The sequence below is a fragment of the Pseudopipra pipra genome, chromosome 3 (assembly GCF_036250125.1).
Source record: "Pseudopipra pipra isolate bDixPip1 chromosome 3, bDixPip1.hap1, whole genome shotgun sequence".
Classification (NCBI taxonomy): Eukaryota; Metazoa; Chordata; class Aves; order Passeriformes; family Pipridae; genus Pseudopipra; species Pseudopipra pipra.
The window spans coordinates 55,076,183-55,099,049 of record NC_087551.1 but is presented as its reverse complement, the minus strand read 5'-3'; the positions used below and the strand labels follow the sequence as shown (position 1 = coordinate 55,099,049).

The following is a 22,867-nucleotide window of genomic DNA, read 5'->3' as shown; positions in this document are numbered from 1 at the left end:
ATTCTAGTACATTTACTCTCGCAGATTCAAGACTTGAAAACACCGGCATCCTTGAAGGAAGGCCTTTTTTCAAGTTCCCAGGTTATTAGTAAAACCCTAAAATTTTTTTGGGGGGGAAAGTTTTTAATCATCAATCATAGAGTAGGTTAAAACTGCTCAACACAGTCTTTTTGAGTAGCCACCACAATTAAGGGAGACTAGTTTTCTCCAATTCTACCCAAACAAGAATAATAAAACCTGGAACTCAGGGATTAACTGTCACTAGAACACCCCTCACATCCAGCAGAAAAGGAATGCCTTCAGAGCTGTACCTGAGCAGTTTATATTTGGAAATGAAGGCTTTTGTGCATCCGTGCTGTGAACACTTGTAGGGGCGCTCCCCTTTGTGCGTGTAAGTGTGGACCGTGAGCTTGTCAAAGGAATCAAATATCTTCCCACAGAGTCGGCAAGGGTAACTGTCTGGCTGCTTCACTTCTTTTCCCTTCAGCAGTGAAGACCGACCATTTCTCCATTTAGGTATAAACCTCACAAGAGCATCACAAGTGCTTCCTGAGCTGGCACAGCTAAACTTCGCAGCAGAGGAACAGGAAATGGTCCCAAAGCACTGAGTAATGCTTTTGCCTAATGACGCTCCTCTCAGTTTCCCTTTGAGTTTGCTTTTTGCTTTTACAGGTCCCAATTTATTTGGTGGTCTGAACCTCGTAGGAAGGACTCGGTCTTTATGGATGCACTGGTGAGATTCCAGCAGAGCAAAAGTTGCAAAAGTGCTTCCACAACTGGAGCATATCCAAGGGTCTACAGGCTCTTTCTGCAATGAGAATAGAAACAGTTCTTTCTTATTGGCCATTCTAAGGAAAGGTCATATTCTTCTCACCGATCTTCGCCTGGGCTTTCCCATATCCATTACTGTCTTTGGCAATAGTTACTTCTATGTACTACCACACAGGTGTTCAACTGACAATAGATTCTCTCTAAGAATACAAACTCGAAGGAAAAAAAAGGTTGGCTAAATACTGATTTACATGGTTTTGTTTAGCATTTACTGTAACAGTCCTAAGTCCTTCATCTTTGTTTATCTGCACTTACTGAATTTCAAAGTCTCTACATTTGTTGCATTTATGAAATTACTTATAAAGGAAGCTGAAAATTGTACTTTAGACTGACATAATTTATCTGCTATTGCAACCTCACAAAAATGTCTGATTTTCTGCACACTAATGTAGTTTAGCCATACAGGATTTCCCTGTGTTTTGGACGGATTCCATGCTTTACCAGACAGCAATGGTCAATGTCTCCAGGAGAGGCTTCCTCACTTAGCTTGACATTTGGCATTAGATTTTCATTAACCGAATAAGAAACATTTTGGTTTTAGGGATCTCAAGCCTATCCTGAATTAGAGGTATTAAATTATTTCTGGTTTTTGGGGTTTTTTTATACAGTATATTATTTGGAAGTATTATTTCTGTGGAAATAAGAGCTCTATTGGATTCAGTTGAATTCACTTTAAATACTGACATTATAAAATTTCTAATGAAAAACAAATACAAAAAAACTCCAATTGCTGATGAAATGTACTTCCAATTAATACATGACAATGTACTTCCTCAGCTGTGTCTACCTTTTATGTAAGCTTCTCATAAACTGACTTTACTTTCCCTTGCTCCTGGGCTAGCTTGCTCTGGAGAGCATGGTAAGGCTGTGTCCACTCCATCTTTATTTCCAGACTGAGCCCTCCTCTCTGTTACTCGTATCTGATGCTATGGCTCTCTCACACCTTCCTTTGGGGCACACTCTGAAGGCCTCATATGCCTTCTTGAAGAATGAATTCCCAGTTCATTTGTATTCCCTGTTTCACATTTCCTTCTATCAATTTTCACAGCCATGTTTTCAACACTTAACAAGTTTTTCCTATCAGTTTAAGGACTTCTGCTATCAGAGGGGAAGGTATTGGGATTAGAAGAGAAGGGTTGTTGCACAGGAAAGACTGAAATAATCAGTGGATAATCTGACCAATTGGTCAGAGCATAACAAGGGGAAATGGTGAAAGAAGTCTGAGGCTGGACTGCTTGGTTATGCATGAATTAGTGCCAGTGTTTAGTCTTCCCAATACATCGAGCGGTGTCTCTTATTTCTGACTACATCTAATGGCTCCATTGGATTACAAACATAGGAGAGGAAGAGCAGCCTTTCTCTGAGTAGTTGTTTGGTTAAAACTGCTCTTGGCTTTGTGTTAGCCAACTACTCCATAGTCTAACCTTGCATGACCAGAGTTACATAAACAGAGAAAGCATGTAAATAAACTATAATTTACTATGTATAGTGATGGCCTGAATGCAGATTAGGGGTACTTACTGCTACTGGAGGCAAAGGACAGACATCTGATTCTTCTTTAATGAAGACTGCGGAAGCTTCCATAAACTTGGCATAATCGGCAGCATACCATACTTTCAGTTCTGTGTGGGGTTCAATTGGCTGTGAATGGAAAAAATATAGCACATATTTACTTGTGCCTATTTTCCCAAACCAAATAATATGGAAAATTGGGTGTGCCAGTTGTTGTCCTTACCCAAACTGCACTCTTTGACTCTGTCTAAATTATTGGTAACTTAGTTTCAAGATTCAAGCACTTTTTGAGCATTTTTACCCACTAGGGCTTAACACTTTCTGTTCCTAAAAGCAGAATTGTGCAGAGATTTGGGGGGTAGGGGCAATAGAAGGAGGGATGCCTCAATCCTCATGACCTTTGCTCAGTGAGATGTATTTGTCTGTGATGTTCAGATATCCAGCAGTCTTTCCAAGCAATATCCCATGCCCATTCCTTGATGTCTGGAAGCCCACTGGACACAACACTTAACTGCAGGGTACAGACAAAGGAAAAACCCATCATGAACACACAACAGCTTAGATGCCAAGCTGGATATGTCACACTGAGCATGGGTGCAGAGCCGATCAATATGTGGACTGCCACTCAAATTGGCATGTTTCCATGTGCTGGCTCTGATGTGTCAGGCTCACTAAGCGTGTGCTTTATTGTAACTCTCCCCTCCTTCCACTGAAGCCTTCCCCCAACAGGATTAAGGGAGCCCATAATCTGCAGTCTCCCATCCAGTCATGCTTGCCCAAATCTTTCCTTGGACTGGACTATGACCTCTTCTGACAAATACTTTCAGTCAATAGAACAGCAAATAAAAGAGAGGAGTGATTACACTCACTGGCTAAAGATCTGTTAGTTCTTTAAAAGCAAAGGAGAAAACTAAACTTTGGGGTCATGATTTATATGACTCCCTGACCCTGTACACAATTTTCTTCATCTATAATAAAACCCAACACTGCTGCTACAGGGGTAGAGCCAAACTGCACTGCAGTTTGTAGTTTTATTTTAACTAAGCTAAACTTGTGTCACTGAAAAAAAAACTAGCCCAAGAGGAGAGCAGCTGAGTCTTAATCTACAAAATGTGACATCATAAAATGCACTTATTTTATAACATCAGTGTGGGATAAGCATGGTAAAGACAATTTAGATTGTGAATGCTGAGAGGTGAGGGATAATTTTGTGTATAATGTTGAAAACTGAATTTTTGGACTCCCAAGCACAAGCCTGCTTGCTAACTACAGTCAGTATGGGTTGGTTGTGCGTTTTGATAACACCTGGCCTAAACAGAAATGGTACATGCTGAATTTTCCACTCAACTAAGGACATGAGGCAGAGCCATTAACTACGAGGCTGATCATGCACTGTGCTCCTCCACATAGTCTATTTCGATGGAGAAAACCAAGCTGTGGGGAGCTTCAGAGGTACAAATGTCTGAGGATGTCCTACGACCTCGGCCAGTGACACCTGAGACTGGTACCCACAAACAACTGCGCAGCATGACACTGTCATGACCTTCCGCCCAAAATTACAGGACCAGCAACTATCTTCCGTGCGGGAAGTTGAGACCTGGTCAATGTGACTTTGGAGGGCAAGTGCATCAGTGTGTGAAATTGTCAAGTAAGGTAAGAGCTCTAATCTCAGTAAAACTGACATTAAACATCAGTATCCAAATCCACTACAAGTTGTCTTTTATTCTGTGCCATCTGTGAGAATAAAAGAAAACTACTACAGTGCCCATGTGAAACTATCCTGGGATCAAACAACAACCATGGATGACTTTTACTTTCTCACAATGTATACCTTTTAAAAGTAAAGGCTGCAGCCATTAGGTCAACAAGGCAGCTAATGGTACTGTTAGTATGTCACTTACATGTATGCTTTAGTAGTTATAGTTTCATGTCACCAAAATCCTATTTTTTTTTTGTAAAAACAGTGGAGAAAGGAGCCGATCCTGTCCCCAACTTAACATACTTCATTACAAATATCTTAAGAAAATATCTTCATAGTCAGCCCTAAGTGAGTATATAGGATACAACTCTCCATTAATGCCAATAAGCAGGGTTCTGCTGAAGTCAGCAGAGAGCCGGTTCAATAGTACTTAAATTATACTGGAAATTGTAAGTTACCAGTTCATAACAACTACTTCTCGGAAAAGTTCATGCGTCCCAAATATAGTATTAGTAATCCTGTCAATCTTATAAGCAATCTTAAAATCATATTGAAATCTCAAATGGTATGGACTGCATGAGAATCTCAAACACAGCCTAAATATGTCTCAGAATAGCATATACTGCTTCACATTTTTCTTTTATCCCCCTAATAATTATTTTAATATTAATCAAACCCCAAATATTCTTCATACTGTTATAAATTACTTTGAGGGTGTGAAATGTTATCACTATTAACTTATTCTCTCAGCATCACAGTGCAGTAAATATTTTTCCTTAGTGAGCAGGTGGAAAAACAAAAATGGAGAAACAACAGTAAACACTGCTATGGCACAGAAATGTGTGCCAAATGAAATTGAAATGCTGGATTTTAATTCCACAGTAACTTCTTTTGACTAATATCCACTCGTTTTTTTTTTCCACATTTTAACGTTGTTCACAATGATACACAAGCATTATGTTCAACAGATAGACTTCAGTTTCCCAAGTATGCAAGAAAGTTATTTCTGATTAAAACAAACTTTGCCTGAGAAAGTGGACAAAACAACTAAAAAGACTGTATGTCCCAGTGTCATTTATAAATAGAGACCACTTTGTTCTCTCTCCACAGATAAAGATGCAGTCCAGAATCTCTAACATAAACTGATCATTTCATGGCAACATTGCATGGTGCTAAGTTATTGCTTAGTTATTCAGTTAAGTCTTCGGATTTAATGAGCATCGAAAATAGTACATAAAGATTCTGCTTAACACCCTGTTCCTGAGCACATGGTAATGTGCTCAGAAAACACTACATGTCCAAAACTGTAATAAAGCAAAGGAAATTTGTTTGTTATTTCCAGAATGAAGAACTGTCAAATATAACAAGGCTAGATAATCTTACCATGTACCTATCTGAAACTGAGAAACTTTACTAAATGCAGTTTAAACACCACCATCAGGAAAGATTTTTATGTTTCCCTCTGCTCAGTTTCTTCACTACCCACAACAGCAGGTACACACCAACTTAACTGAAAAACCCCATACACTGCTTGCTTTACAACGGATTAAGTGATATAAAAGGTAGTGTGCAATAAAGATCCAGCTGGCAGAATATAATCAATCTTTCATCTTTAAAAGAGTTGGTCTTTCAGAACCTTCCTTATACATTTCCATTTGGATGACAGGTGAAGCAATGTCAGTTTAACTACCTTAACTGTTGTGAAGTAAACTTCTCCACAGTGCTGATAAGCCACAAGGGTCTGTTCTTCTTGGTTCCGGGCTAGCCGGACAAACATCATCCAGTTTCCACAGTCTTCATTGGGAGTGTCCAGAAAGTACTTCCCTCCATCTTTCAATACCTGAAACAAAGGGGAAGAATGAGCATGATAAAACCAAGTCCCGCATAGAAGCACATTAGTTTTTTTAACTTGGAGTCACAGGTATCAGTTATTTACCCTGTCTTGCTCATATGTCCTTTGAAATTGCAGTTGTTTTGAAATAGATCACTCCTAAAGAATACTAACTGCAAAAGAAAGTGACGAACGAATACCTGCTGAGCACCCTGCTACTAAAATAACTGTAGGGCTTTGTATGTACTTCCAGTTTATATTTCATCATTTTTATGTTATATAGAGATAATATTATAAGAACTAAGTGCAGGCAGGTAGAAAGATAAGCTTTATGCCTTAATCTACTTCCTGAGTACTTGATAATCTCAAACTTCAGTGCTGCTACATTTTTCATGGAACAATTGTATAACTTGTGTAATAAGTTCAGAGAGGTAACATACAATATAATGGCATTTTAACAGTCTTGTCCTTTTCCCCTTAACAAGCAAAAGTAAATACAAATGAACAACTGTGCCAGAAAGATCTCTTTCTTTTTGCTTTACTTCATTCTTCCCAGATTCCCTTCCAAGAAGATGCCTCTGTGAGGGAAATAGTATTGTCTTCCAACAAGACAGTTGCTTTTCTGCAATAGTGTCTCAAACATTGACCAACGAAGCTGCACAACAGATGTGAGCACAGCATGTATCTGTTCTACTAGCCATATAACTGAGTAATTAATTGCAAAAAAAAGTTGCATTTCCATTGCTTCTGGGAACTATTTTATCTAACTGCATCACGTTTCCGATGAAAACACCTGCCTGTTGGACAAGTTTGGTCACATACTCATGCTAGGGAGAAGTCAAGGCAGCTATTGCTGTCATGTAGGAAATCTGGGACTCTAATCTCCTCTTCTGAAGAAACAGTCCATTCATCAGCCAGAGCTGTGCTTATCACTGTATACTTTTAAGCAAACGGTGCTGAGTGATAGAGGATAGGGTGTGGTTTACAATGGCTTGGTGAAGAGGAAGGAACTGGGTGCTTAGCTCATCCATCCATTGTTAGAGAAGTACGTTTTCTACATTTGTAAGAATTAAAGTGTCTCATAAAAAAACTGAAGAAACTTAGTTATGGAGAAGAGCAAATCCTTTCTGGTGACAATATGCCATGAAAATTGCACAGATTATTCTCCTGGCAGTGTTATTCTCCTGGCAGATCATTCCCATGACTTCCATGAGCAAATGAAGTTTACAGCAACTACTGAAGCTATTACTTTTGCTCTCAAACAGATTTATGGAAGTATTTTCTTCACAACACACTGTTTTCTAGCCCTGAGCTTCTGGAGAAAGCTTGTACAAAGACATAAAGCATGTCACAGGACAGCTGCTGCCGGTGTCTCTCTACTGGGGGGTGAGAGGGCCTGATATGAAATACAAACTGTGGAAGAACCATGACCTGTTGGGAAGCCCTGACAGAGGCTGTGACTTGACCATGGACTTGCTGTATGACACAAGATGTGTGCTCAGGCATGGCCCCATGCAGCAAAATGCAAAGACTGGAACCTAGAGGATTACAATCAGCTATCGCTCCCAAGGAATTCCTGTGGTAAAGGATGTGCATGTCTAAGCTAGGCCAGTCCTGTGAGGCCACTATTTTTGCTGCATAAAGTGTGAACAATAGTGTCATGGTCCAGATGAGATGATTAGAATCTGTGTGTGCAGCAACAGATGGTACCAGCACTAAAAAACAATCTGACTACATAAACTGAGTAGTGCACTGTGTGTCAAAGTTTATATATAATATAAACACATTATTAAGAAATGTTTCCCCATCCCTGCACTGTTCCTCCCTATTAAGCAAGTGCCTTAGTGCATATTTCTGCCATCATCTCTAATCCAGTGCACAAACTCAAACCTCCCAGTGGCAGGGTGTAAAGCACAAATCCTTTTGTGTTATCTGGGAAGACAGTTCAGTAGCCAGGCTCTGTGAAAAGTTTATTAAGAGCTGTTAGACTGAGAAGTCCAACATTCTGAAAATGGTAAAACTAGAAAGCAGAAAAACAAAATTCTAGAAAACACAACATACAGGAACATATTGGTACTTCAGGTTATGCTGTATTGCCTAATAATGTGATTTACATTCATACTTACAGATCAAAAGCACAGTTAATTAACTAGATCAGTTGGCAAATTGACTGACTAAAATACATAAATACACATGAACTGCTAAAGACATATACGCACTTCATAGAATGTCAGTGGGTTTTTACCTGCAGGACTAGCCTGCTCTCATCATAGCAGGTCAGTTTTGTAGACAGTTGACCAACATAAGGACCAAACTGTGTTCTCTTCTGTATTACTTTCTTTGCAAATACACCAAGGACTGTGAACAAAGAGAGACCAATCTAATATTAATATAGACATCACAATTTCCTACACATTTACAGCTGTGAAAATGGAGATAAACAAACAGTGCAGAACACATAGATTCTTCTTCTAGACAAGTAAACCCTAATGTGAAGAACCTAAAAAGGATGTAAATAGGTACCGATATTTTTTTTTTAAATGGGTACTGCATTGAATGCAAAAGTGCCTAAAGTCCATGACAGGACATTAAACTGAGTATGCAACACAATTGTGTTGCTACTCTTCAATCTACAAACTGACGTTATCATAGTGCTCTCCTTGTTGGCATAATCTGAGAGGTTGTTCTCTCCCGATATGAGTGGAGAGGATCTATAAAAACATAACATTATTCTGCAACACTCATATCAATGGAGTGGCAGAACAGACACCTTGTCATTCTCTTTCTGAAATGCAATCTAGGCAGGACTACTTTTACACAGGTACCTGTGGAAAATTTGTGCACTAAGGACATCTTTTCCTTGTTCGAGTCTGGGCATTTGAATTGCCTTGCCTTCAGAAGGAAACAACAGTCTTTCCAAAGTATGAACTGAAGATGCTGCAAAATGTAAATTACCCCACTGTGAACTTTTGCGTTTGCAGGGGGTGGATGAGTGATATCATTTACCATTTTGTTTCTTTCTTTTTATTGAGTACTCTTTCCTGTTTTACATGCTTGGGGTTAAAAAAAAAGTAATAGTGCATGGCTGTTACTATTAGATACAAATTCAACATTCATTAAACTTGAATTGACTGAACAGAGCTAGCTGGTTGCTCACAGCTAAATGTCACACCAGTTCTGGCTAATGTCCTGCCATCAGTCTGTGCTTCTAAGTTAGTAGAAATCAGTCATAAAAAACAGTAGCTGACTGTGAGCTCTAGCTGTGCCCAGCTGAAAATAAAGCAGTCTTCATACTGCTAATGCCCAATGATTATGCCTCATGAAAACAAGCCAGTGCTAGTAATTTTGCCTCCTCTTTCTCAAATGTGGGAAAAAGAGCTAAAATACTTACTCTGCTGGTTTCCAGCTTGCAGCTCCAACACTCGCAAAGTGAGGTAGTGAGGTAGGGTGAGACGGGCTCGGCTGGGAATAACCCTATCTTTAGCCCTGATGAGTGGTCCGTGGAGTTTGCATTCTCCTACAAGGCTTCTACCACAATCCTCACACCCTACAAATCCAGAAAAGGGAACCTGTTACTAAAAATGGCATACTACTTTCAAATTTAATCTCCTCTAATTTTGTCACCTTGAGAACACATCTGGAATTACTAATGCTTTTCTTCACACCAGTGTTCTACATAAGTTAGTGAAAAGATTATCTGCAAGAACTGAATTAGGAAGGTTTGAAATAACACCTCCAGTCTGTGCATTCTCTTGTGTGCAAATTGCTGAGTCCTGACCTCCAAAGATTTATACATGTGTTCAATTGGAGATGTCACAAACTGTGCCTCTGAAGACTGAGACGGCAGCAAAACTGGAGCTCATTGTGTGCTCACCTATAAATCAAGGTGCATATACGAAATGCACCAGAAATGAGAAGGACAAAGCTGTTAGTAACAACATGGCAAGGTTAGTCCCTTCCAACCTTACCCATTCTGTGATTATGTAATCCTGTAATTTGCACAGATCCAAGGAATTCAAGGAAGACTTTGTGTCTGATGCACAGACCATTCTCAGTAGAAGACAAGACCCACAGTGTACCATGAAAAATAAGTATGATGGGTCTTACAGTCACAACTCAGTTGACAATCGCACAAGGGCAGCCTTCTTGCAGGCCTCGCTGCCTATGGGAGTAAGGAAAAGGGGCACACCACATCTCCCAGTTGCTGGTTCCAATAATGACATCTGCAGGCTGAACACATGTACCATCCAGAGAAGTCATTAAAGAAAAATACATGTCTGCAAACTGACTTTCCCCCAGCACAGTGAGATATTTTTGGTTCAGCGCAGCTCAAACTGGTTGCCAGGGAAACCCATACTGAGCAGCGACACAACTGAGCAATGAGACTTTCCAGCAGAAGGTCATCTTGGCACTGCTGTCACGCAGGGCGATGGGAAAAAGGGGACTTCTTACACAGAACATTTTTATAGACAGCAGAAACCAAAACAGTAAGCCAACAGTGCTTTACGACTGAGTTAAAAGGAAAAGCTGGTATTGGTCATCCATGACTACCTCATTTTGTTTTCCTCATGAAAACTCTGCTGAGCAAGTCTATTCAGTAAGCAACAATACAGAGCAGAGGAGGGGAGCCAGCACAGTCAAGAGAGTCCAAGGGAGCCACAGGACACTGTAGCAGAGACTGGGGCAGAAGAGGTGAGGCTTCACCACAGACAGGGGCTTGTAATCAAGGAGAGGTCAAGAGAAGCATAGAAAGCTCATGAGACTTTGCCTGGGGAGACATCGGAGATGTCTTTGAGAAAGGACACTAGCATCATAAATGCCATTACATATTAAGGGTAGCTCAAAAAGGTTTTTGTTTGTAAACAGATGTAGGCACTTGACTAAATTACACACCTTGATAGTCTAGTCCAAAATCTCCCAAATAAGCTGGAAGTGTTCCTAGCCAGTTCTTTGGGTGCTCCATCAATTTTAAATGAGGAGGTAGACCTGTGTGTTCGTCAGGCTGCAGGCACTACAATAGTCTGTATTTTTCAGTAATTTGGGGACCGTGTAAGTTGTCTTTTGCCATGGCTCCCAGGCTGCACGCCTGCACTATGAGTAGCTGAAATACATTACTTTTTTTGCAAGTGCTACAGATAAAGAACATGCCCCTCTACAGCCCTCACTTAAAATGCACAAAAAACAACAATACAGCTGCAAAGCATATTTTTCTTGTTATACACTGGTTTGTGTACCTGAAAGTCCTTTACAGCTAGGCTTCGAGAAAAAACAATTTCCTTGGTGATTTAACTTAATTGGCTTTTAAATAGATTCCAGAAGTCACCCTTCTGAGGATAACAAAATTAGGAGGGCTTCCTGAGCTTACCTAGAATAATAGTAACTTTGTCTCAAGTCAAACAGCTCCTGCTTGGAGAGTCATTGTATGCAAACTGCCAAAACACATTACCAAAAGCAAAATGGAGACAAAGAACTGCTGTTAGAGGAAGGATGTGTCTAATCGTAAAGTACACGACCTTATCAATCCATGCCATACCTCTGTGATTCATCACTACCAAGCTCCTGAGCAAACCTCTCAGCCTCCCCGGGGCAGTGCCCACCGCAGAGGCCCCAGGGTGGGCAGCTCACAGGTAGGCGGGAAAAGGAAAGCAGGGGAAAAGGGTATTCTTTGAATCGGCCTCCAAACTCAGCAGTAATTCATTAGCTAACCCCCTTAGTCCTCCAGATCCAAGACATAAGGTCTGAAATGATTCACACAGGTGGGTACTGGGGAGGCACTCCTCTAAAATCAGGGACTGCTTTGCATCAGAAGAGGTGTTGAGCATGCCACTGAGCTTAGCAGTCCCACAGATGGCTCCCCAGGTAGCACACCTAAGCAGCATGACAAAGCCCTGAATGAAATTAGCTGCAGAGCTGGAAGTGCTTTTAAGCACCTTGGGACCTGGCATAGCTGCACAATGCCTTGAAATATCCAGAGCCGCCCAAGGCTTGTTCTAAGATTTTCTATGGTTTTTTTTACATGGGACCTGAAGATAACTAGATTACTTCAGTTATTTAAGAGGCATACTGGTATTACATTCACTGCACAGTATTTCTGACTCCACACCAACATGTTAGTACCCTGACTCAGAATTTATTGCGCTCTAAAAATTGCCAGGTGTACCAAAACCACAGGACTGGAGCACTACAAACAGAATAACTTCAGGGACTACCCTGGGGAACAGGGATCTTCGTAATTTCTCTCCCAAAACTAACAGTGCAAAATGGTCAAGTTCACAATCTTCCTCAGAGATAACTACAGATCAAGTCATGATCCTTTGTATATCAGTGCTAAATTACTGATGGTGAAGGAATGTATATATAGCTGCAGCACAGCACTGGTTTGCAAAGCTTACACAGATTTTATACCCCTTTTTACCTTGGCTAATTAAGTAAACTGCATTTTTTCAACAACAGCCTCAGAACTCACTCTGTTTTGAAATATCGAGCATCCAGTCACGGAAACAACACACATTTTGTTGTATTAGCACTAGAAATGAAATACACTTGGTTAGAAAAATCATTTTCTGTGAAGAAGATTTCTTCTGCTTTTTGTTGGGCACTTTAGTACCTCAATGCTTTTGCAGTTTCCTTGCTCCCTTAAACTGTATTTACACAAACAAAATTAATGGGCTCGAGGTCATGTGCAAGCATGCAAGAAAAAGTAAAACTGCCACCATTCCTCTGCTTTGCTGTGATTTAGATGAGTAGGGAACAAAAAGAAATAAATGAGATTCACAGGAGTTACAAGCTGTTAAAAAACAGATCGTGTCATTTACTATACCTTTAGAACAACAGTGCTATATTGTCCCCTAGAGGGTATTTCTTCATTCTTTCTGTGTCTTTGCAGTGATTCTGAAAAACTTCCAAATCATGCTTTTTTATCTATCTAGAGAAACAACTACACAAGCTAACAAATCTTGTAGCTGTTAAGATTTTTACTTTGCTGAACTTCACTGCAGCAGGGGAGAGACAGGCATACAGAAGAGCCTGGCACGGGTGCAGGTGCAGACTCTGACCAAGTTGCAGGTGTGCAGCCACCACCTTAATCACAAGGACAAGGTGCTAACCCCCTACAAACTGCCTCTGGAGGGGCTAACAGAAGGGCACATCTGTACACCCCAAGCCTGGTATCCCTGTGCCTGAATCTGCTCCCACTTCTCCCAGATATTGAGAGGCATGGTTGGCAGCAGCCACGGCTTTCCCTGGCTCTTTGGGTCATCAGAAAAGTGAGACCCACTGCCTGCAGGATGCACTCCGACCACATGAGCTGACCGAACGGTGGTAGCCATGTTCCCAAGGAGGTGAATGGGCTGCGAATGTGGCTCACCTGTACCGTCCTCACCATGCTGGTTCTTCCCCCCAGTCCAGGTCTAGGTGACAGTTCTCCTTTGCTTCAGACTATACAGCCTGGCAGCCTCAGTGACCAGCCTGCCTCGTCCTCCAGACGGCTCTGGGGCCAGCCACGCTGCACAGGGACAAGCTCCCGCAGCCAACAGTAGCCAAGCTGGCACAGTAGCTTGGGCAAGCTGGACTTGAGCACAGTCAACAAACTGGTTTCCAAAACAGCAGCACTGTCGAGTACTGTGCCACCCCCACAGGCACAAGCCCGGCCTCGGGGAGAGCTCATTAGCGTGGGCAAGGAGCCACAGGCTGCGGTTACACAGAGTCTGCTGCAGAGATAACAGGAGCTATACATAACCATACTAGGAACTACAATCACTGTCATGATAGCTCAGACATGCCACCAGCTCCTTAACCAATCAGCAGCAGAACATCACTTTTTAAAACCAGTTTGCTAAAAATTAGATGCCTATCAGGACGTCCTTCCTGCGTTTTCTCCAACCTCTATTTTCAAGAGAGACTTTACAGTACCTGAACACTTCAGTGGCCCACAAGATGCCTGCGGTACAATTATGTTCCCTGTGAAGGCAGAGGTAAATCATTCCTTCTAGAACGTCCACTTTGAGCAAGAAACGATCGGCGTCTGAGCAGCACTTGACATTTGCTGTGCTGTTTTGCAGCATTAGAATTAGCTCCCATGAGCAGAGGGAGCAAAGATCAGTGTACATAACAGTCCAAATCCTAGACTAATTACAATCATAAGATTTGCATAGCAAACAACAGTAATTTATCGCAGAGTAAAACTGTACTGCTCCATTAGCCTTGTTCAGCTTTCACATAGAGGAACGCTGCAAAAATACCATCTGGATGTTTTCTGTCCAAGATGCTTTGCACATACCAGTCTTGGTTCTTCTTACCCAGAGGTGTGTGAGGTGGTGCATGAGGGTTTCCTGCCCTATGGTTTGTTCTGCAGCACTCTGTGCTGGAAAAGCTTAAAAGCCTTGTTCTACAGTATAATTTATTTGGCAAAAAAGTCAAAGTACTCAATTAGCAAATAGTTAATCACAAGTTATTTTCCCATTATTGTGGGCCACTGACACAATTCCCACTGTAAAGAAATGTTTATGAAAGAAGCCTTATGTGTCCTAAGTTTGATGTGCAAAATGAAGCTCTTAATTAATAACTTATCCTATTTATATTAAAGTAAAATAGAACTTGCTATAACTACCATAATGCGGAATGTCATGCTAAATTTTCTACTGACTAATCTTCACTTTTTAACTATAATAACTGATCCCCAATCCAGCATCAAAATAGGTAAACATTTCTTCAATGTCTACTTTTCACGTCTATGTCATATATCAAAACCTTGCATTAACAGAGAGGTACGACTGCTCAGCTCTGCATGAGAAAAAAGAAAAAAAACAAATCAAGAAACCACACTCCAGGCTGACTTTGCAATCACAATTGCTCACCCGAGCAAAGACTGAAAACTTGCACTTTTGTGCTTGACACAGTGGGAAGCAGGTACTACATTTTCCATAACCCTGCACCCAAAACAACTCCACCTGCAAAAAGAAGGGGGGGAAAAAAGAGATTTACTCTTACGTGCTTAAGAGGGAAACTTTATAGATTTCAAGCAGTGAGTTCCCACGCCTTTGACACACGAAGACCATGAAGCCTCGCAGTCTGCCTGGTGGCACCAGCAGGGACACTGTGGATGTGCTGCTAGGGCAGTATCAGCTCCTTACCAAGGCCTTGTGCTGGTCACTGCCATGCCCAGGTCTTTCTGGTGAGTGGACAGGAGCTCCTGAGATGCAGATGGAGGGGGAGGAGGAGTCCTGCTCCTGTGCAGGAGTGAGCAGCACCCTGCACGTAAATGCCTACACCCATTGGGGCCCCCTCTCCCCGGGAAGGAGAACAGTAGGTGGTTTGCAAACATCCCAGAAATCATTCTTAACATTAAACATATTCATGGAACATGACCTCATGCTCCTAAAATGTAAAACTTTAAAAATGAGTTACTATATTTGGAGACAGAAACAGAGAAAGAGAACAGCAAACATGCCTTACTGCCACCCCACCCCATACATTCAGTCAGGCTGGCAGGTCGAGCTAATTCCCTAAAACGGGGACCCAGCACTGCAGGTGAACCCAGCCCTCAGGCATCCTGACCCAGCCACTGATCTGCAGTGACGCTTTCCCTCATCTCACCTCCAACCTCCCCGTGCCTCTGTTTTTGTTCCCCAGAAGAATGAAGATTCAGAGGGAGGGGACATCCCTGGGTTTCCAGCAGTGGAAGATCATCTGTCAAGGCATCTGCTTCTTCCTTACACCAGTACGATCTTGACAGCACAGCTGTTCTTATGGAAGAATGCCTCTAAGAAGGGAGGCTCAGCACTTATCTGACTATAAAGAAACCTTCTAACACAAAGCACAAATGCATTTTTCTGGCAGACACAAGTTCCAACATGTAAAATCTTCAGAACTCCAAAACTATTTGTTATACAAACATATAGAAGATAACAACAACAATGATTCATTACTAGTTCCTAATAGGGAGTAATCATGATGACAGTCAAGCACATCTGGGAACAGTTAAGTTTTTTGCCTGGTGGCCACGAAGGACTACAACAGGCATAGCCAGAATGAATTTAACCAGTTTCCCACAAAAAGTCAGTTTCACACCAATCCCAATGAGGCTACTGTGCTCCTTCTGTCTAGAAAATCTTAGCAAAACAGTTAGAGAAGCCTCAAGGATCACAGCTGGGCTGTGAAATTTAGCAGTTTCAGCAGGTTCCCATGAAGCCTGTGCAGGAAAAGTAACTCTGTGCTCTGCTTTATCTTACAAACTTCCCAGCTAGGAGGGAAAAAAGTTACCTCCACTGTTTGAACACCTGAAAGGGCAGTAACTTACAAATCTTTTCTATAAAATTAGAGAAAAAAACCCTCAAGAAACCCACAACACACAAAAAAACCCCCCAACAAACCAAACAGCGGGGAAAGTATGTAAGTGTGTTTATCATGTTTAACTTTACTGTAGTTTGATCAACTGATTTATCAAAGTTCTTGGTAGGTTCATTCATCTAAAAATGACCTGAGGTCAAAAAATTCATTGATTGATTGAAAGCTAATTTAAAAAATAATCTTTTGCTCGTTTTTCTTGGTATAAAACGTACGTGTCACATTTCCAGTACACCACATGGGGTTTGGTTGTTATCAGAACCCATATACATAACCACCACAGTTCAAGTGAAATCACCTCCTGTAGTTTACATTTAATAGCTTCTAATCAGCACAAACAAAGAGACTTCTCTCATTGCTAAATGCTGAACACATTTCAAACAAAGAAATTCAAAAATACAGTTGGATTTTTCAGGGTTTTTTTTCCCTTCTCTCCCTCTCCCTCCACTGTCTGAAGTCATATAAAATTAGATCCAGAAACAGGAAAGGAAGCTAACAGCAAATTCGCAGACACAACTACAATATTTTTACGAGAAAGAGCCTCAGTCAGCACAGCGTGGTCCTACAAAATGCCCAGCAAGAGCCTCCTAAGAGCAAAGCCTTCCTGATGCACTCTGCTCATCTTCTCCAGCAGTCGGATCTGGTGCAAGGCTGTGGCTCCTTGGCTGCAACACCTTCATCTCGCTTTAGGTCTTCCCTAGCACTGCTCAAACCACGCCGCTTCTGTACTGCAGATAGCAAAACTAAAACCCCCTGTTCACAGAAACACAGCCAGCTATCAAGAGAGTCATATTCAAACTGCTTATAATCACCCTGGGGCTCCTGAGCCACATATTGGACTCCCTAATCTACATCTCCCACAGCACAGGTTCGACCTACCACAGCCGAAGAGGCTTTCATTGGTCACAAGCAAAGAGGCCTTTTGGGGAGATTTTTGACAGGCTGGTTGATTTATTTTAGTGTCAGACCTTTTAGTGGAGAATGTAAATGCTATCGCGGCAATTTAACACAGACACCAGAATCTTCCATCTTTTTACTAGCAGGAAAAAAACCCAGGCACATACGTCTTCCTAAATGTATGTATGTATAAATACACATGTACGCAGCCACACACACACACACACACACACTATATCAAGTGCATTAATACAGTTGACAGTTTTATTGATGGCAGGTCAACACCATGGTTTCAATTCTGATAAATGAAGTGCAGCAATTGTAATGACTAAAGCTTAGTATTAATTAGTTGAAATATTTCCAACCCTTGCAACATTCCCTTAAAAGGGAACCTTAGACTGGGTCTCTCTCTCCATCACTGAACTTGGTTGTTACTGCCCACCAAGTCCAGATGCTGTGTGGAGGAGACTGGTGGAAGGCTTGGTGGCAAAAGCTACCTCTCCTTAGGAAACCAGTCCAAATCGATTCTTGATTTTCCACGGATGACACAACTTTCAACATAGACTTGCGGGAACTTTCCCAGCAAAGATACTAGCAGCTGGGATATATTTCCAGCTGTTTACTAAAAGAAAGAACCAGGCAGGTAGACACGCTTTGGAGATGGAAATATGATATGAGTTTACTGTAGGATGCAACAAGGAAGCCTGGCATGACAGACCGAAGAGATATTGTACTCATCCCATGGCTGGAGAACTTGAAGTCTTTAGAGGCAGTTATAACATGAAGCAAGCCACAGCTACAGGGAATAAAAGTGCAGTGCAAAAATGATGTGACCCACTTCTGTAGGTATTAGTCTGTGCACTTAGCTCTACTGATGTGCAAGTAGCCACATTATGAAAGAAGGAAGTCCATGGGGAGAAGTGAATATACGGACACATAAACCTGGTTGGAGCTGTGACCCTGGGGTCTGTCCTGAAAGAATACTCCAATGCATATTACATTCAGTGGAAACTATGCCTGAATAAAACTGGAAAATCAGTTAACTTTCTCAGTGAACCACCCAAACTTCCTACTGATATTCCAACTCATCCAAGAGAAAAAAAATTTTTTTTTACTAATGAACCCTAATGTATATATTTAAAATACTGAAATGAAGGAATCTTCTTTTAAAAGCATTGGCTTTTGTAAATGAAAGGTCATTAACAGCTTGGCAGAACAGCTTTAGCTCTTATTACGCATCCGCTTCATAACAGAGGATACTGCCAACAACTTCTGTTATTCCCTGCCTCATTTCCAACACGAAAAGCATGCCTGATTCCCAGTTCCTCTGGGAAAAAAAATGACCCTGTTAAATTACTCTCCTCTTTTAAGGCGTGATTTTTTTTTAAAAAAAAAATAGGCATTGGGAAGCTCTGCTGCGGAAAAAGACACAAAAATGTATCTCTGTGAAAAAAATACGCATGCAAGCGTCGTATCTACATTTCCATTTACTTGTTTTCTTTTTCCTAAGATCTAACATTTATTTGTATTTTTTCTACACTAAAGACTGTTAATGGGAACCACAAGATGATTACCTAATGTCTTGACTGATACTGTACTAAAGAAATTAGGTCCACCTGAGCTTCTTTAACAGACTGACTAAGAAAGGATAACAACAGAGTAGGCAGCAGTACAGCACATTTTCCTTACAATGACTATTCTCCTCAGGCATAAGGACAACTTTCACTCTGCTTTCTAAGAGTAATATAGAAATACAGAAATACAAAGAACATGATTATAGATTATTACAGAAGAACTGCATGAGAGTTGCAAAAATTTGTGGGTTTAGAAAAAATCGCAGACTTTTTCCTACAGATGAAGCTTTCTAAACTCAGATTATAAATATCTCCATAAAGCCCTATTTATTCTACTGCTGACAGTCATCTCAGTTTGAGATCAAATAAAATTCAAACACTTTTCCTATATTTCTGATTAATTTATAGTTTCTTTTAACTATTTCCAAAAGTCACACACACAAAAGTAACAGTAGTCTCTATTGCTGGAATCTAAGAAGCAATCTTGCAATGCAAAACTGCAAGGAATTTGTTCCTGTTTTCATACCTTCCTAGCTCGAAGAACAAGATCAAAGGATGGTAAATGCATCACCTTGGGGGACATGCACCCTTCCTCAGATATGTATATGTGTAACTCCAGTCATTTAGCGTATATATTTAGTTTGAGCTGTGTATGATTACATATCCCACGCTGTACTTGGTATATTTTGCTCTGTTGGTTGGAAATCAAGTATTTTATACTTCTTGCACTTCAACATTGCCAATAGGTTACAATGATATTAATATTTTGTAAAGATCCTTCAAGTTAGAAGAGGCAAATGGAAAACTGTGATAACAGAACATCCTTATGCACCTCCCCACACATCTGGCTAACCACCTTCCAGTCCAGTAAATTAAACATAACACACTCTGCCTTGTCTTATCGCCCAAGTAACAGAGAACAAGTGCCACTTTCCGTGTCACATATGAATCATCTACTTTCTTTTCCATTATACCAACTAAAAAAGCCCCAATCAACTGAGCTTTCCACAACCGTAATTCTTTTCTATTTGCACCATTAAAAGTACCCAGAAACCCTCCCCAGTCAACATTTTCATAACATATCTAGATTACAGCATTAAAAGAACCTACAAACGTATCTCCTGTGCAACTTAAATGTTAACTTTAAATTAGCTTTAAATTTTAATGGCTTCCAATGCCTATCATGCATAAATACACTTAAGTGAGGTCTAAAAACAGTCTTGATCCATTTGGATAACAACAGTGTCAACAGAGCCCACAAACATCGTATCTGCCTGCTTGAGTTCAGTGTTTTTACATCTTTGTCAAAATTGTAAATGCATTTGCTTTTTTTTTGCCTTTCCCTCTGAAAATCTTAGAAACTTAATGGCAAAGCCACAAGCAAACATGTTGAACAGTAAAACAATGTATTTTCATTTTAAGGATCACAAAGTAATCTAAAGAAAGCATGTTTGCATATGGAGCCCAAACTCTTCCAAGAAAAACAGGTAAGTTATCTGCTGGGAGAAGAGCAAAATGAGACAAAACCTAGTAAGATTACTAGCTCAAAATCACTCAAAGAAAAAATGCCAGACTGAGGAACACAAACTATTCCAACAGACCATGAAACTTCCCAAGCACTTCCCCTGAAATGAGGGGACTACTCAAGAGTTTTCAAACTACTGCACACATGCACAGACACTTTAAATCAGGTTTGCAACATAAACACAGCAATTCCTACTGCCACGTAAGAACAAGGCAGCGTGATGGCAATTATTCTGTTCAGAGCTTGCCCTTACACTTAAACTAACAAAGGAAGAAATAACATTACCTAATTTTTTTTCCTGCAATCATAAGTGGCCCACACCTGGAAGTTGTAGCTGCATGAGCCCAGAAATCTTTTTCTTCAGTCACCACAGAAACTAATATAGGAACTCCAGTGATTTGTTCTCTTTTTTTCAGTAAAAAATTTACATATGAATTACACACCAAATTCCTTCAGTCTAATAAACTGTTCTGAACTTGCATGAAGAAAATACTGCTTCTTCGTTATCATCCTCCTCTTGCTACTCTTTGCTGTCTTTCCATAAAAATTGTACATCTAAAGCCAGTAGCAAGCATAGTGGTAAGTCTATCTCTTGCCTTGATTCCATGCATGGAAACAGAGGTTTGGAAATATATCCTTACATTTCAAAGGATTTTAGATTCCCAGATTTCCTGCCAGACAGGCCTGCTTATTAGTCCCTGCCTTGTGTGCAAGTATTAACAAAGCAATCAGTCAAGAAATCATCTGATGCACTGGGCTGATTCTCAAAGGCATAAAAAAATTGCATATAATAGCCCACATAAATTACTGATGCTCAGGACCTGACTGGAAGACCGAAATACTGAATTACTTTCTATTATTTTTCATATTCATTAATTACCATTAGATAAAGAACAAACGAGCACATATAGAGGCTAGAAACAGCATATGAGTCTCTTAGGTGTTTCCTGTGACACAATACAATTCAAATATTGTTTTTGCACTTAAGAACAGAAATGCAAACATTTCATAATTTCGCTGTGTATGGGAAATCAAAACAAACCTTACCTTATTTAAAACATCAATTTTAGTAAAAAGTCAGGCTATGCTAGTACAGGGTGGCAGGAACCATGCCATCTTCCTTCAGCAGATTTTTCCAAATGCCCCTCTGTTCAACTAAGTCTAACTCCGCTCTGTTTTGTTTCCCCAGGAGGACCCATTCAGGACCATGTGCTCCTTTTCAGCTGTCAATAAACAGAAGCGGTGAATTCCCCAGTGCTTCACAAAGCTAGTTAGGCATAGCCATTCATTTCTTTGGGAAAACAGGGCATTGATTTCAGCAAATTCCCAGGGAGCAGCTACAACAAAGAGATCAAAGATCCACCTCCTTTCCTGCCTGGCTTTGGCCGGCTGGGCTGAGAGGAGCAGCAACAGGTTTCGGAAGAGCAGGCTCAAGCCCCACTGACCACTGCATGCTCCATTCACACCCGTCATCTTCCTACATTCCTGGAACAGCCCCTGGCACTAACCGTGACAAACCCCTACATTCACACAGCATAATATACTGCACACTAGTTCATCCAAGGATAAAAAGAAAAACAAGCTCCAAGGGAAGTCCGCTGCTTCCCCAACCAGTCGAGCCTCAGTAGCTGCCAGATTTTCCATAAACTTTTTTTTTCTTAGCTTCTCCATCTCAAACAGAGAAACACTTGCTACCTCAAATTTATTGTGGTGAAAGTTCACTGAAATGCTGGCTTTTTAGGTTTATTTCCATGAGCTTGAAGACTTAGCTGCTGGAGTTTGAGGTCTAGTTGCAGCAGTCCTTGTATTGTGCAGCCATGACATTTTCTTTGTGCAATTTGCCCCAGACTGCAGTGGTTTTTTTCCCTAGGAAACTAAGGGGGTTTGTTCTGGTTTGGTTAGATTTTTACTTTTTAATTATATATCTTGTCCTCATTAATGTGACCTGGAACAAGATTTTTGATGCTAGAATTTGACCTTGTATTGAACCAAGCATTAGTAAAAGATGATGCTGTGGACAAGCTTAAGAACTGGTGGTTAGGCTACATGTCTGCTACTAAACAGTAAGAGACAGAGACCGATTCTTATGGTGCGGAGACCACTTGGCATCAGCTCCACATGTCTAAATGCTCCTCAACTCCTTATCTGTTCCCCAACAAACAGTTTGGTTACATCCAAATTCCTTACCTGGAACACAGTCTGGTAGATATTATCCCCAAAACGCACCACAGTGTTGCTTGCTACTATAGGGCAGTACTGAGCTCATGGGCTGGCTCTGAAATATTTATTTATATAAATACAGACATAAAGATCTAGAGTCATTTCACATCTGTACAGATCTGCTGTTTTATTCTTTAGCATTCTCTTGTGCACTGACATTTTACCAAGGCACTGCTTGGCTGTCACAAGTCCCACATGGCCATGCACTCCCACCAGCTGGAACTTGTAAAGGCCCCTCAGCACTGGTACTGCCTCAGGGCCATTCACACATGTCCAAGTGAGAAGACAAATGTCTATCCCATTAGCATGACTGAGTATCACAGGACTTGGCACAGTGCAAGCAGTACAATACTGAGAAGACCAGGGACAGGTGGTAGGGATGACTGACCATTGCACAGAAGATACCTGAGGACACCAAGAAATACAGAACCGCA

The 22,867-nt window shown here is 40.9% G+C and overlaps 1 protein-coding gene across 4 annotated transcripts in view; it reads right to left on the bottom strand.

The window, feature by feature from the left end:
• PLAGL1 (PLAG1 like zinc finger 1) overlaps positions 1-22,867 on the bottom strand; it is a 49,755-nt gene that overhangs the window by 6,122 nt on the left and 20,766 nt on the right. Inside the window, exons 2-7 of one of the 4 annotated variants that reach the window (XM_064649272.1) lie at positions 21,261-21,436; positions 9,265-9,420; positions 8,119-8,231; positions 5,733-5,882; positions 2,353-2,472; positions 312-808 (exon numbers count right to left, since the gene is read on the bottom strand). In XM_064649272.1, the coding sequence (XP_064505342.1) occupies positions 312-808; positions 2,353-2,472; positions 5,733-5,822 (707 nt within the window). In that variant the 5' untranslated portion in view covers positions 5,823-5,882; positions 8,119-8,231; positions 9,265-9,420; positions 21,261-21,436. Of the gene's footprint in view, positions 1-311; positions 809-2,352; positions 2,473-5,732; positions 5,883-8,118; positions 8,232-9,264; positions 9,421-13,239; positions 13,415-21,260; positions 21,437-22,867 lie in introns of those variants that run through there. The other 3 variants (XM_064649273.1, XM_064649271.1, XM_064649274.1) reach the window with 3 other exon arrangements.